Source organism: Pocillopora damicornis, chromosome 12, assembly GCF_964200805.1.
Source record: "Pocillopora damicornis chromosome 12, jaPocDami1.2, whole genome shotgun sequence".
NCBI lineage: Eukaryota > Metazoa > Cnidaria > Anthozoa > Scleractinia > Pocilloporidae > Pocillopora > Pocillopora damicornis.
In genome coordinates, this window is record NC_142681.1 from 13,808,223 (window position 1) to 13,824,499 (window position 16,277).

General features: G+C 40.2%; 1 protein-coding gene and 1 long non-coding RNA gene across 5 annotated transcripts; one reads left to right on the forward strand and one right to left on the reverse strand.

Annotated features, from left to right (window-relative positions):
• Positions 1–1,334: 1,334 nt before the first annotated feature.
• LOC149036616 (uncharacterized) lies at positions 1,335–4,353 on the reverse strand. The gene is made up of 3 exons (XR_016181663.1): positions 4,103–4,353; positions 2,960–3,051; positions 1,335–2,726 (listed from the first exon to the last, which is right to left on the reverse strand). It is a non-coding gene; the product is annotated as an uncharacterized LOC149036616 (long non-coding RNA).
• Positions 4,354–4,861: 508 nt separating this feature from the next.
• On the forward strand, positions 4,862–13,905 carry LOC113665333 (uncharacterized). 4 transcript variants are annotated; one of them, XM_089189270.1, is made up of 3 exons: positions 4,862–12,268; positions 12,661–12,729; positions 12,842–13,905. In XM_089189270.1, the coding sequence occupies exons 1-2, from the start codon at positions 6,292–6,294 to the stop codon at positions 12,720–12,722; spliced, it is 6,039 nt and encodes a 2,012-aa protein (XP_089045396.1). In that variant the 5' UTR covers positions 4,862–6,291; the 3' UTR covers positions 12,723–12,729; positions 12,842–13,905. The 4 variants fall into 4 exon arrangements, with proteins under 4 accessions (XP_089045396.1, XP_089045398.1, XP_089045397.1 ...); XM_089189272.1 differs by having other exon boundaries at positions 4,862–12,258; XM_089189271.1 differs by lacking the exon at positions 12,661–12,729.
• Positions 13,906–16,277: the final 2,372 nt, after the last annotated feature.

A 16,277-nucleotide genomic window follows, 5' to 3' on the forward strand; every position in this document is an offset into this window, starting at 1 on the left:
CTAGTTACAAAAGTGTGACGTGCAAAACCGAATTACAGTCACTTGGCTTTTTTAGTAGTTTTGGCTTTGATCATGCAAATCACACCTGCTAGAAAATGAAAAGTTCACGAAGACAATGAGTCCATTATCACGCAAAGATAGCTTAGCGTTAAAAAAAAATAGACTTAGGTTGTACTGTGGTCGATCTTGTGATGAAAATCAAACCTTTCAAAGGGGTAAACACTGAAACCTGACATTTTCTGTTGAAAAAGAATAACATTTTTCATTTTTCATGTTCAATTACATCATGAGTGATAAAAGTGTGACGTACGAAACCAAAATACTGTGTATTTATTGATGGAGTGGTCGGGGCGCAGCGAGGTCCTTTCTTCATGACCCTGAGCTTAATATTTTCTTCACTGGCCCCACCAAATTCGGACAATAAGCATTTTATCATATGACCACTAACTGTTAAAATTTCAACCTAAATGGAACGCGATAGACGGGCATACGGGCACACAAGAAGTATGCAATTTAAGACTTTTCCCTTTATTTCGATAAGTCCAGAGGGGGGAAGGGAATAACCTAAACACACGTGATCTGGATACCTAAAACACTGTGACAGCGGAAGTTAGGAAGGTTGGGAAAAGTAATTCGTTATTTTTGTTGTTTCATTTTGAAAGCATCAGCCACACTGTCAACATCTTGGTAAGTGCGATTGAAAATCTTTCCTAGTCACTCGGTTTTTATCAGCTTTAGTTATTTAGTAACTGTAGAGAGGTAAGGCACTTATGGCAAAGCCCAGTACCTACTTTTTTGATCTTTATGTTTGCGATACGTCACGTTTCGAGTGTTAGTCCTTCGTTAAAGCGGTTGATGGCGCGATTGAATCGTCACCACGGCGAAATAAATTGGTTTTACGGCAACTTTTTCAAATCTCTGTGGCTTTATACCGTATGATTTATCCTCATTAACTAAAATAAGGTTATTGAGTATTGTACAATTTGAGAAATTGATGATCATAAAACTGGATTGTCCCACGTTGATATAGGAAATCCGTAGTGTTTCATTACGTGGTTTTCCAGTGGCTACGATCTCCACAAGCTATTAACTTGACACTTTTTAGGAGGGTTTAACGATCGATTCCAAGATTGCGGTAGACTCCAATTGAATCTCCGTTTTCTGCTTGTACACAAATGTTTCATGGTCGAGATACTATTCGCTTAAGTTTTTAGATACTAGCGGCGGGTTCTACGGTACATATGTTACTAAACGCCGTAATCCCTTTCTTTTTTCTGTCTGTTTAAGCGCCAGTCAAGCATAAGAAGATACGGTCATGACGCTGCGCACTCACGAAGAGAGATTTTAAGTTTTAATTTTCTCAGAGAAACTAAAACTTTCTTAAATTCACTGGTATTGCATACAGAGTATAAGCGTACTTTTGTGTTGAACGGATGCTTCATATCCTCACCATAAAATTGCTTTCCTCAAACCGTAATGGTTTCATACAATATATTTCAACCTTATTATAACTAAGATTGTTCAGCATTGTTTAGTTTGAGAAACTGATAGTTTCCACAATCACGTGATCAAAAACTAAATTCAATCCTATATTAAGGCATAGTTATAATGCAGAATGTCTTTCACCGATGTCAGCAGTGGCGGCCAAAGCTCACTTCTCGAGGAAACGCAAACGATTAATTCATGAAAGCGTCACGCGTTGTGTGACTTGGTGCTAAGTTACGAAAGTTGAACATGTTATAAAAAGAGGAAGATGTTTCATTTTTGGACCTAAAATCCGTCATTAGTGAGAAAAGTGTGACGAGCTCAACCGAAATACAGTCACTCAGTTTTTTTAGCAATTCTAGCTTCGATCATGCAAATCACACCCGCTAGAAAATTAAAAGTTCACGAAGACAATAAGTCGATTGTCACGCAAAGATAGGTTACCGTTTAAAGAAAGAAACTTAGGTTGTACTGTGATCAATCTTGTGATGTAAATGAAAGCTTTAAAAGAATCAACACTTAAGCTTGTCGTTCCCCATGAAAAATAGAATAACACTCCTCATTTTTCATGTTCAATTACATCATTAGGGATAAAAGTGTGACATACAAACCCAAATACTGTGTACCTATTGATTGGGAGGTAGGAGGGTAGCGAGGTCCTTGCTTCGTGACCGAGAGCCTAATATTTTCCCGTCCGGCCTAACAAAACTCAGTCAATAAACATTTTATCATATGACCACTAACTGTTGAAAATTTCGACCTAAATAGGACGCGATAGACGGGCATACGAGCACAAATTTTTTTTTTTGTCTAGCGGCGAATTCTACAGTACATATTTTTCTAAACGCCGTAATCCTTTTTTTTCTCTGTTTAAGCGCCAGAGTCTCGGGTAAGAAGATAAGTCATGACGTTGCGCGCTCACGAAGAGGACTGTTTTAATCTCTTGATAGAAATTAAGACTTTCTTAAATTCAGTGTTACTGCATACATAGTAAAGGCGTACTTTTCCGTTGATCAGATGCTTCATATCTCTACCGTTAAATGGCTTTCTTCAAACCGTTAAGGTTTTATATAATATATTTCAACCTCATTATAACTAAGATTGTTCAGTATCGTTTAGTTCGAGAAACTGATGGTTTCCACAATCACGTGATCAAAAACTAAAATCAATCCTATATCAAGACATATTTATAATGCAGAATGTCCTTTACTGATGTCAGCAGAGGCGGCCCAAGCTCACGTCTAGAGAAAAAGCAAACGATTAATTCATGAAAGCGTCACGCATTGTGTGACTCGGTAGTCACTCACAAGAAATGAACACGTCCTATAGAATTGTATGGGGAACCAAATATGGTCGATTTGAAGTAGTAAAAGTGTGACGTGCAAAACCGAAATAGATTCACTGCGGAGTAAACTGCTGATCGGTTTTCCATACCAGTTCATGAAAAGTTGATTATCTCTCACAGCAAGCTTACCGTTTAAAGAAAGAAGCTTTGGTTCTATTGGTATCGATCTTGTAATGAAATTTTAATTTTGGAAATGGATGGACACAGAAGCTTGACGTTTCCTGTGAAAAAAGAATGAAATAAGTTATTTTATACATATGTTCAATCCAGCAGTGGTTATAAAGTGTGACGTACGAAACCGAAATTCATTCGTTTGAGATGGAACACTTAAATCTTCGGAGTAAATGTTGATTCGCCCTCCAGATCCCCCTCTCATTAATTCGCCATTAGTATGCGAATTCCGTTTTGAATTTTCGAAAGTCGCATGAAAACTGGGGAGTTTAACTCTCACTATCTTCTGCAAGGTTAGAGATATATTTATGATTTGTACTAACACTTTGTGAAATGAGAATCACTAGTTCACGTCTCGTACATAATGAATCACTTCAGGAAAAAAAAACATACCATTTTGATCTTTTTCTCGATCGTATTTGATAATTGATCAGTTCCTATTCTCAGAAATTTTGTTAAATACTTTTAATCACAGTTTTCATTTTTCCTAATCACAAATTGGCAGTAACAGTGTTAATAATAATAATAATTAATAAGATTAACCGTGAGGCGTAAAACGGCCAAAAAAATTAGCAGTTAAACACTTTTCTGGTAAAAATTTATGGAACGAGTTGTTAAACATTTCTGGTAACAACTCATGGAATGATGTTAACCGTTACGCGTAAAATGGCCAAACTTTTAACCGTTAGCCGTAAAAGCCATCACCCCGAAAACGAAATTTCTCCGCATTTCGAGAAATCAGGTAATGTTGACATCAATACTAAATTAAACGGGAAGCAAGCTTGTCAAGCTGGCAATTGTTTGTTATTTTTTAAAGACATGGAAGAACCTAAGCCATATATAATTTTTATCATTCAAATGATCGCTGGGTGTTATTGCCCTCTAGTTGCAAGTTTCTTGCGATTGTCTGAGGAAAAGAGGAAACAAAAAGGTTGAAAAGCACTATTGCCATTGGGAGTTTTCAGGAAAGTCCTTTCCGGATGTGCGGATCCTACAACGTAACTGTAGTCCAGTCCATTTCCCCCACCTCTCTTCCCTTCTCAAAAGAAATATGAAGGACTATTAAGTATAACTATTGATTATTACTGAAAGTCAAGCTACCTCCTCATTTACTTGTTGCCATATTTCAGTCATTGGATTAACACCTTCAAAGGTAAGACCAGTGATGTGGTTATGTTCAAGCAAATTACCGATCCACTCCGTCCGTTTTCTTTTTTTTTTTTTAATCAATTATCTCAGTTGCTATTTTTGTCTTCGATCATGCAAATCACACCCTCAAGAAAATGAAAAGTTCACGTGTACAATGGGTCAGTTTTTACGCACAGATAGCTTACTGTTTAAAGACAGCAGCTTTAGTTGTACGCTCAATCTTATCGATCTCGTGATGCAAATCCTAACGAACTAAAAGGGACGAACACTGAAGCCTGGCGTTTTCCAATAAACAAAGTAAGATGTGTCATTTTTGGATGCTCAAATCCATCATTAGTTAGAAAAGTGTGACGTGCCAAACCAAAATACAGTCACTAAGTTTTTTTGGTATTTTTGGCTTCGATCATGCAAATCACACCCGCTAGAAAATGAAAAGTTCACGAAGACAATGAGTCCATTATCACGCAAAGATAGCTTAGCGTTAAAAAAGAAACTTAGGATCGATCTTGTGATGAAGGGGTAAACACTAAAGCCCGACATCTCCTATTAAAAAAAGAATAACGCCTTTCATTTTCCCCCTTCAATTACATCGTGTGTGATAAAAGTTGGACGTACAAAATCGAAATACTGTGTTCTTATCAATTGAGTGGTAGGGCCGGAAGGAAAATTATTTGGCTCGGGGTCATGACTTATGGACCGAGCGCAGCGAGGCTCAAGCTTCATCACCCAGAGCCAAATATTTTCTCCACTGGCCCCACTAAATTCGGTCAATAAGCATTTTATCATATGACCACTGACCATTTTCAACGTTAATGGGAAGCGATAGACGGGCATGCGAACGCACAAAAAATATGCAATTTTATTTCGAGTAGCCTAGAGCAGGAGGGGAATAACCGAAAACACACGTGATCTAGATACCTAAAACGCCGTGACAGCGGAAGTTCGGAAGGTTGAGAAAAGTGCGGAGTGTAATTCGTTATTTTTGTTGTTTCATTTTGAAAGCATCAGCCACATTGTCAACATCTTGGTAAGTGCCATTGAAAATCTTTCCTATTCACTCGGTTTTTATCAGCCTTAGTCATTTAGTAACTGTAGAGAGGTAAGGCTCTCATGGCAAAGCCCAGTAGCTGCTTTTTCGAGCTTTGTTTTTGCAATATGTAGTTATGTCTCGTTTCGAGCGTTAGCCCTTCATTTAAGCGGTTGATGGCGCGATTGAATCGCCACCACAGTGAAATAAATTCGTTATCCAGCGGTCTTCTCAAATCTCTGTAGCCTTATACCGTTTAATTTATCCTCATGAACTAATGTTATTGAGTATCGTTCAATTTGAGAAATTGATGATCATAAAACTAAAATCAGACCTTTATTTATGTTGTGGACTGTCCCTCGCTGAAGGAAATCCGAAATACCTGCGAGTTAACAAATTTGATGTACTTCAACACGGAAGCTGAGTCAGTTCAGTAGTAAACTTGGTCTACTGTTATTTCCAATTCTTCTCGAATAATTCTGGAGAGCCTTACGCAGATAACACTGACTGTCAGTTCCAATATTGGAATTGAAATTTCATGTATGGGACTTTCTTCTTCCATGACAAATGCACAGTGAACTTGGTTAATGACATTTTCCAAACGGAAGTAAACGACGGCTGAAATTCATTATCATGGCCAATTTACATTGTTAACTCAGTTGGTAAAGCCAAATAGTCTTTTAATACCCCACCAAAGTTTCTTCAAAAACTTACCCCGTTGTTTATAGAAACTATGCATGTGGAAAGTTCTCATTGCAAAAGTTAAGATAAAGTCTGTCAGTTTTTTTTATCTTTGTCCAATGACTTTAAAGTCATGCAATGTTCTGCAACAATCCCAACTTGAGGAAAATGAAAGGTGACCAACCGACTTCTTCACTTTTTTGTTTTTGTTTTTGTTTTTAAGTGGATATTGTGAATTCTAACACTTTCAGCTTGTTACAAATAGTTTCCGGGTGTAATCGACCCAGCCCGTTTTTGTAACTTAACATGTGTGTTCCTGTTTGAAGTGACTCGTTATTAATCAAGATTATGGACCATTTAGTATTGTGTTGCTAAAAATAATGTTTCCCTGATAACAGGTGAGGATTGCAATGGAAACCTAACAGCAGAAGCCATGACACCTTTCATGAGCCTCACCTTATTTGTTGCCCTGTTCTTGCTCAACTCAGATCGCATTCAGAAAGCCATTGAGATATGCAGCGAATGTTTGATTTTGCTAAATGGCACCGATCAAAACAGCAAAGACCAATTTGATTCAGCACTGCTACAATTTTACAGCGACATCTATACCATTCTTTTCAGCGCTTATCGTCATATCTCTGACTACATAAGTGCGGAAAGATACGGAAGGAAACTGTTTGACTTATACAGAGGGTATGGAATTATGCTTTATAAACTTGGCGAAAGCCTAAAAGCAAGGGAATATTTTGAGAAGGCCCTTGCCATAACAACCAAAATTGGCGAAAGACGAGGGGAAGCATCATGTTATGGAAACCTAGGTGCTGTGTTTGCGTCGCTTGGCCAATACGACAAGGCTGAAGAGTATCTTCGAAAAGCGCTTGTCATCAGAACTGAAATTGGCGACAGAGAAGGGGAGGCAACTGACTACGGAAACCTAGGTACTGTGTTTAAGTCGCTTGGCCAATACGATAAGGCTGAAGAGTATCTCCAAAAAGCGCTTGTCATCACAACTCAAATTGGCGACAGAGAAGGGGAAGCATCATGTTATGGAAACCTAGGTACTGTGTTTAAGTCGCTTGGCCAATACGACAAGGCTAAAGAGTATCTCCAAAAAGCGCTTGTCATCACAACTGAAATTGGCGACAGAGGAGGGGAAGCATCATGTTATGGAAACCTAGGTACTGTGTTTAGGTCGCTTGGCCAATACGACAAGGCTGAAGAGTATCTCCAAAAAGCGCTTGTCATCACAACTGAAATTGGCGACAGAGGAGGGAAAGCATCATGTTATGGAAAGCTAGGTACTGTGTTTACGTCAATTGGCCAATACGACAAGGCTGAAGAGTATCTCCAAAAAGCGCTTGTCATAGGAACTGAAATTGGCGACAGAGAAGGGGAGGCATCATGTTATGGAAACCTAGGTACTGTGTTTACGTCGCTTGGCCAATACGACAAGGCTGAAGAGTATCTCCGAAAAGCGCTTGTCATCACAACTGAAATTGGCGACAGAGAAGGGGAAGCATCATGTTATGGAAACCTAGGTACTGTGTTTAAGTCGCTTGGCCAAAACAACAAGGCTAAAGAGTATCTCCAAAAAGCGCTTGTCATCAGAACTAAAATTGGCGACAGAGAAGGGGAAGCATCATGTTATGGAAACCTAGGTACTGTGTTTACGTCGCTTGGACAATACGACAAGGCTGAAGAGTATCTCCAAAAAGCGCTTGTCATCACAACTGAAATTGGCGACAGAAAAGGGGAAGCATCATGTTATGGAAACCTAGGTACTGTGTTTAGGTCGCTTGGCCAATACGACAAGGCTGAAGAGTATCTCCAAAAAGCGCTTGTCATCACAACTGAAATTGGCCACAGACAAGGAAAAGCATCATGTTATGGAAACCTAGGTACTGTGTTTAGGTCGCTGGGCCAATACGACAAGGCTGAAGAGTATCTCCGAAGAGCGCTTGTCATCAGAACTGAAATTGGCGACAGAGAAGGAGAAGCATCGTGTTATAGAAACCTAGGTACTGTGTTTACGTCGCTTGGCCAATACGACAAGGCTGAAGAGTATCTCCAAAAAGCGCTTGTCATCACAACTCAAATTGGCGAGAGAGGAGGGGAAGCATCATGTTATGGAAACCTAGGTACTGTGTTTACGTCGCTTGGCCAATACGACAAGGCTGAAGAGTATCTCCAAAAAGCGCTTGTCATCACAACTCAAATTGGCGACAGAGAAGGGGAGGCATCATGTTATGGAGACCTAGGTACTATGTTTACGTCGCTTGGCCAATACCACAAGGCTGAAGAGTATCTCCAAAAAGCGCTTGTCATCACAACTCAAATTGGCGACAGAGAAGGGGAGGCATCATGTTATGGAAACCTAGGTACTGTCTTTAAGTCGCTTGGCCAATACGATAAGGCTGAGGAGTATCTCCAAAAAGCGCTTGTCATAGGAACTGAAATTGGCGACAGAGAAGGGGAGGCATTATGTTATGGAAACCTAGGTACTGTGTTTACGTCGCTTGGCCAATACGACAAGGCTAAAGAGTATCTCCAAAAAGCCCGTGTCATCATAAGTCAAATTGGCGACAGAAAAGGGGAGGCATCATGTTATGGAAACCTAGGTACTGTGTTTACGTCGCTTGGCCAATACGACAAGGCTGAAGAGTATCTCCAAAAAGCGCTTGTCATCAGAACTGAAATTGGCGACACAGGAGGGGAAGCATCATGTTATGGAAAGCTAGGTACTGTGTTTAGGTCGCGTGGCCAATACGACAAGGCTGAAGAGTATCTCCAAAAAGCGCTTGTCATCAGAACTGAAATTGGCGACAGAGAAGGGGAGGCATCATGTTATGGAAACCTAGGTACTGTGTTTACGTCGCTTGGCCAATACAACAAGGCTGAAGAGTATCTCCAAAAAGCGCTTGTCATCAGAACTAAAATTGGCGACAGAGAAGGGGAGGCATCATGTTATGGAAACCTAGGTACTGTGTTTAGGTCGCGTGGCCAATACGACAAGGCTGAAGGGTATCTCCGAAAAGCGCTTGTCATCAGAACTGAAATTGGCGACAGAGAAGGGGAAGCATCATGTTATGGAAACCTAGGTACTGTGTTTACGTCGCTTGGCCAATACGACAAGGCTGAAGAGTATCTCCAAAAAGCGCTTGTCATCACAACTCAAATTGGCGACAGAGGAGGGGAAGCATCATGTTATGGAAACCTAGGTACTGTGTTTACGTCGCTTGGCCAATACGACAAGGCTGAAGAGTATCTCCAAAAAGCGCTTGTCATCACAACTCAAATTGGCGACAGAGAAGGGGAGGCATCATGTTATGGAGACCTAGGTACTGTGTTTACGTTGCTTGGCCAATACGACAAGGCTGAAGAGTATCTCCAAAAAGCGCTTGTCATCACAACTCAAATTGGCGACAGAGAAGGGGAGGCATCATGTTATGGAAACCTAGGTACTGTGTTTAAGTCGCTTGGCCAATACGATAAGGCTGAAGAGTATCTCCAAAAAGCGCTTGTCATAGGAACTGAAATTGGCGACAGAGAAGGGGAGGCATCATGTTATGGAAACCTAGGTACTGTGTTTACGTCGCTTGGCCAATACGACAAGGCTGAAGAGTATCTCCAAAAAGCGCTTGTCATCACAACTCAAATTGGCGACAGAAAAGGGGAGGCATCATGTTATGGAAACCTAGGTACTGTGTTTACGTCGCTTGGCCAATACGACAAGGCTGAAGAGTATCTCCAAAAAGCGCTTGTCATCAGAACTGAAATTGGCGACACAGGAGGGGAAGCATCATGTTATGGAAAGCTAGGTACTGTGTTTAGGTCGCGTGGCCAATACGACAAGGCTGAAGAGTATCTCCAAAAAGCGCTTGTCATCAGAACTGAAATTGGCGACAGAGAAGGGGAGGCATCATGTTATGGAAACCTAGGTACTGTGTTTACGTCGCTTGGCCTATACAACAAGGCTGAAGAGTATCTCCAAAAGGCGCTTGTCATCAGAACTGAAATTGGCGACAGAAATGGGGAGGCATCATGTTATGGAAACCTAGGTACTGCGTTTAGGTCGCTGGGCCAATACGACAAGGCTGAAGAGTATCTCCAAAAAGCGCTTGTCATCAGAACTGAAATTGGCGACAGAGAAGGGGAAGCATCATGTTATGGAAACCTAGGTACTGTGTTTACGTCGCTTGGCCAATACAACAAGGCTGAAGAGTATCTCCAAAAAGCGCTTGTCATCAGAACTGAAATTGGCGACAGAGAAGGGGAAGCATCATGTTATGGAAACCTAGGTACTGTGTTTAGTTCGCTTGGCCAATACGACAAGGCTGAAGAGTATCTCCAAAAAGCGCTTGTCATCACAACTCAAATTGGCGACAGAAAAGGGGAAGCATCATGTTATGGAAACCTAGGTACTGTGTTTAGGTCGCTTGGCCAATACGACAAGGCTGAAGAGTATCTCCAAAAAGCGCTTGTCATCAGAACTGAAATTGGCGACAGACGAGGGGAAGCATCATGTTATGGAAACCTAGGTACTGTGTTTACGTCGCTTGGCCAATACGACAAGGCTGAAGAGTATCTCCAAAAAGCGCTGGTCATCAGAACTGAAATTGGCGACAGAGAAGGGGAAGCATCATGTTATGGAAACCTAGGTACTGTGTTTACGTCGCTTGGCCAATACGACAAGGCTGAAGAGTATCTCCAAAAAGCGCTTGTCATCAGAACTGAAATTGGCGACAGAGAAGGGGAGGCAAGTGACTACGGAAACCTTGGAACTTTGTTTAGTATTGTTGGTCATTTTGAAGCTTCGGAAGTATGCTTGGAGAAAGCTTTATTCATATCCAAAGATATTAGAGATGGAAGAAAAGAGTTTGAAATCCTCCGAGGCTACGCCGTTTTGTATTTATATCAAGATAAAATCAGAGACTCCCTGTCGTATCTTCACCTGTGCATTGAAAAAAATGAGGAGCTGAGATATTTCTTGGGCGCCAATGATCAATTCAAAACATCATTTCTGGAGGACACGGGAACATTCCCCTACAAGCTGCTTTGTACTTTGCTTTGTGACACCGAAAATGCTCGGGATGCTCTTTATGTTGAGGAGTTGGGTCGAGCTAGAGGCCTATCAGACTTAATGGCAGAGAAGTACTCGTTTGAAACGCACATCTCTGCTAATCCACAATCTTGGTTTGGCATTGAGGAGATTTTAAGAAAGAAAAGAAACTGTACTTGTCTGTACATTTCTTATTTTCAGAATCGTCTGCATTTGTGGATCTTGAAAACAAGTGGAGTCCTTCACTATAGAAGAGTATCACCAGAAGAGAATCTAGTTCAGGCTGGGTTACCCAAAGATTTGTCTTTGAGTCAATTTTTGGATTATAATTTCCGGAGTCTTGGTATTTTGCCCACTAAAGATTGTGAAGATCGGTCTTTAAATACGATTAAATTGCAACCTCTCTCCCCCGCGCAAAAGAGCTCAGCAAGATTGCGACTCGTGGAGGAGGACGAGGACGAGGACGAGGACGAGAAAGTGATTTCAAGTCTATACTTGTGTTACAAAATGTTCATTGCCCCCGTTTATGATTTGCTTGATGAGCCTGAAGTCATTATTGTTCCTGACCGCAGGTTGTACAAAGTTCCCTTTGCTGCGCTGAGTGAAAAGGAGGGAGCCGAATACTTGTCAGAGACTCATAAGATACGTATCATTCCTTCGTTGACAACACTCAAGAACATTCAAGATAGTCCAGAGGACTATCACAGCAACACTGGTGCCTTGGTAATAGGCAATCCCAAGGTTTATTGGCTGCAACCATTGCCAGGTGCAAGAAAGGAAGCGGAGATGGTCGGACGACTGGTGGGTGTTCCGCCTCTAGTTGAAGAGAAAGCAACGAAGCAGGCGGTACTTGGGCGGATAAGTTCAGTGAGCTTGATACATTTTGCTGCCCATGGTAACGCGGAAAGAGGGGAAATTGCACTCTCCCCCAATCCCTGTCCCAACAGTCAAACCGCTATCCCACCGAAGGAAGCTTACATGTTGACGATGGCTGATGTCTCACGAGTGGAAGTCAGAGCTAAACTGGTGGTACTTAGCTGCTGTCACAGTGGAAGTGGAGAGATAAGAGCCGAGGGAGTTATAGGAATTGCCCGTGCGTTTTTAGGATCCGGTGCTCGCTCGGTGTTGGTTGCGCTGTGGGCCATTCCAGATTCAGCAACAGAGCAGCTGATGAGTCGGTTCTACGAACACCTCATTGAAGGTGGAAGTGCCAGTGAATCCCTTCATCAGGCCATGAAGTGGATGAGAAAAAACCCCTTGAACAAAATCTCTGAGTGGGCTTCGTTTACGCTGATTGGAGATGATGTGAGACTCGAGTTTGACAACCGGCGGCAAGACTCGGTGAGAACAGGTATTTCATAAATTAAAGTTAAATTAGATGTGAGGATGGTTATGACTTACTGGTCGTTGTTACCTTGAACATCAAGGCTTGTTTAATATCTATCTATATATACATATATATATATATATATATATATATATATATATATATATATATTTATCTAGTTTATCTAGTTTGAGCACTCTGGCATGGCTTAGATGATACCACACGTGTGAGATCACTTGGGGTGGCTATATAGCCTTACCTCCATCCTAGCATCAGCACTGCACAGATGAGGCCCAGAAGGCCGAAACAGTACTGTCTGCAGTTAGTTATATATATATTTATATATGTACATAAATATAAATATATATATATATATATATATATATATTTACGCACCCTTTTTTTCCTTTTTCAAGAGTTACTATCTCCGCTCTCTGGTGTAAAATATAGAATCTCACAGATGCCTCTCTACCAATGAGACACAAGTAATAGCCAATTATTTTTATATGTCGTGCTTGGTGTAATTGTGTTTGCTTTATATCCAAAATATTAATTGAGGTAATAATAAATTGGGTTATTTCAAATTTTTTCTTGCAGGAAAAAAGACCCCGATAGAGTAAATAATGACAAGTACTCGAAGGGAACAGAGTAAAAAGACTTTTAGATTGATAAATTAAATAGAAATAAGTAGAGAAAATACTCTTCCAGTATTTCATCGACATTAAAAAAAAAGAGCTATCCCAGGTTAGGGGAGATTTATTCCAATTTTTGCTGCTTTCTTTTCTAATATTCTCAGGAGGCAGTAATGATTATGTACTCAACAATTTTTTGTTTTTCACGCAAAAATTATATTAGACACGAAACAATGTTGACCTACGTAAGGCTTTTGAGTAAAACGAATTCAGTAAAGTTAAGACAGTAGTTTAAGTATTAAACAAACCACTAAAATCTGGTTTAATTTTTGTGTTTTCAAGCCTTTTGTAAGGTTTAGTTATTAAGAATACCTTCCATATTTCAAGAATGAATTTGATGTAGCATCTGAAGGGATCCTTGTCAACCACGCCTCTGTTTTTGTCAATATACGGATAACTGCGGAGAGATTCGTTTATACTTACTCAACGCCTAGCAGGAGTAGTGCCGGCACGTAAACACTTTTTAAGTGGCGTTAAGATAGGATTCGCAAAAGGAGAAGCGTTGCGCATCCTAAAAATAGGTCCGAAGCACTTCACATTTAAAAAAATCGTACAGAGCTTAAAAATACGACTAAAAGAGGGGAAAGAGTATACCTGACGAACTTCTCGAGAAATACGTGTCTGAAGTTATCTGCTCCAGTAGAGAAGGATCACTTCCGGCTTTACAAAAGCTCAAGAACACGCTGATGTGGAAATGTCACATTCAAAATCACATCGCCAAAAAAACATTAAAGTATATCCTGGCCAGAACTGATCTTTGGAGACAGAAGTTTAAAATCGCTTGCAGATGGCGGGAGTGTCATGCGGGCATGTCGATACTTAATTTTTAACTGGTCACTTTCATCTTGTGCTATGCACCCTGCGCGAAGCTTGTCGACTCTTAAATGCAGAAAAATCTCTGCCAATTGGCTATGAGTTAGATCTCTGAAATATGGTAGTAATCATGTCTTGGAATAAAGAGATCATCTGTTGTAGAATAAGTTGATTCGTAATACCCTGTATGTAAGGAATAACAGCAAAACCAGTCGCTGGTTCCCTTTCATCAAGAGCGTTACTATTTGTAACTGATTTTTGGCAGTTACGGAGAAAAGTTTTTGTATAGCCATTTGCCCATTTGGATTTTAGTGAAGAGTGAAACAACGTCGAAAGATACTAATTCTTCACAAGCGTTAAGAGTTTTATCTTTTATGAAATCCGCAAATTCGCAGGAATTTTTGACAGTGTAATCAGTATTCCCAACAACAGGCGACAAAATTCTCGCAAGATAACCAGAAATTGCATAAGTCGGAGAATTAACAAAAGACACAATGGGTCTCAAAGGAATTCCCGGTTTATGAATTTTATAAAAACGTGGACATAAGCCGTCACTACTGTCTAACATTTTGTACGTAGAGTCACTAATTTTACCAGCTTTTTGAAAATCAAGCAACATTTTGTTTAACTTTCTTTGAGGTTTTACTGGTAGGATCAGAGTTTAAGACAGCATACGTACTCTTGTCATTAAGCAGAGTCAAAGCTTTGTCGTGATATTGCTGTTTGTCCATAACCACAACAATTACCCTTGCCAGCAGATAATACGAGCCTGTCCGGATCCTTTTTGAGAGCTATAAGTGCATTGAAAACGTCCTTTTGAATGTTTTTGGGGCGAGGTTTAGATCGTGACGATGGTGGTTTGCTTCCTGACGCTTATTTACACCTCGTCAGAAAAAAAAGGCCGCTAATTAGTGATCATATAAAAGGACCTCTTGTTACAGCGTCTAGATCACCACTAATGAAGGCACTAGACAGGAGTGTCGAAACGTTTGGTCTATGAATTGTAACTTCGGTTACATTCATTAAATCTGCAAACCAGAGTAGCATCAAACTATGTCTGATTGTCCAGCTGGTTGCCGTGTGAACTTTAATGTATTAGATAAGAAGGCATTTGCTTACCTTGGCTCCTTTGATCACTGAACCGGTCGGCCTACGGTTGATGAAGTTCGGGATCTTTTGGTCGGTAACAGCCCATGAAAGCGCGCTTGACAAGGTGATACAAGGTGTCCTGCTGATTGCGCCACTTCCAAACCATTGATTTGGAAATTCCGTATTCCCTCGCTATCTCTCGATTGTTGTTAACAGCTTCAGCTTCACTTACGATTTTCAACCTAAAGATGAGATAGTAAGAATGACGGCGAGTGTTGGCATGATTGTGGCGAATGTAGACTTCGCAAGATAATGTTCACCAGGTGAAGTAAATTTGCGACTATTGATTTTGTTGATCGAATTGTTTTTATACTTTAAAACCATGTTTCCCGAGAGGGAAGGCTAAAAATTAATGTGTACCGATAGGTTGCATTAAATGTGTGACTTTTTTTGCGTTTTGTTTATGTGTGTGACCTTTTGCTTTTGTTTAATCAAGGCTTTTGTTTGTGCGCGTGGTCGCGTGTGCGACAATTCTGCTTTTGTTAATTAACGGTAAACTAAAATCAATACGCGACTTTTTCGCTTTTTTGTAAGTTTATGAAAGAATTTACAATAAACTTGACCGATCTTTACTCCCCAAACAACGATACGCCTTATAACCAAGTATTTTAGCGATATTTTCAGTTTGAAAACATGCAATAATGAAATTGCTTAATTGGGGGTGCGTCTTATAGCCGAGTGCGCCTTATAACCGAATAACTACGGTAATACCAGCACTAATCTGGTTCTTACTTGTTCTGCACTTTTCCATGCAGACCGTTCCTGTGAAACGATCATAATCCATGTATTTTTGTTTTGAAAGGCACCATATTTAAAATTAAAAAGTTTAGTCCAGTTGCAATGTGATGAATCACTTGCTAACTTTTCTTGCTCAAATTCTACTGAGGAATATTGGCCATCCGTTGTTTTTGTGAGGAACTCAGGAAAATGTTCTCTTGTATGGCCCTCAGGCTTGGTAAGAAGTTATCATTTGCAGTTAAGGCTGAATTAATCTGCTGCAAATTTACATTCATAAAATGAATGAGAGACAGTTGATTTCATTTTGATTCATATTTTATATTTTCAATATGGTTGACGTGGTGGGCATGGTCACCACATCCACCGTGTAGGAGTGGCCTCTCCCTCCTAAGTTGAAACATTTTTTATTTCTTTGATAGAAAAAAAAAATGAAAAGTTGAGGTAAGGCAATGCACTTGCAAGGAGATGTTACCCAACTGACAACTATACTCATAAGATCTAAATAAATTACCCTTTTGTCCTAAATCCCTATTTGTATTATCATAGATTTTTATCTTTCAATGCCTGCTTATGGCAGCTTTTGTTGGATTGGAAATAAAACAGTCTTTGTATATGTGTGTATGCTGGAAACTGTTGCAATG

Bases quoted from the DNA above. Each gene is read 5' to 3' on its own strand.
- LOC113665333 (XM_089189270.1), top strand. From the start codon at position 6,292: ATGACACCTTTCATGAGCCTCACCTTATTTGTTGCCCTGTTCTTGCTC. The intron at 12,269-12,660 runs GTATTTCATAAA...TCCTTTTTCAAG, and splicing joins GCAAGACTCGGTGAGAACAG to AGTTACTATCTCCGCTCTCT.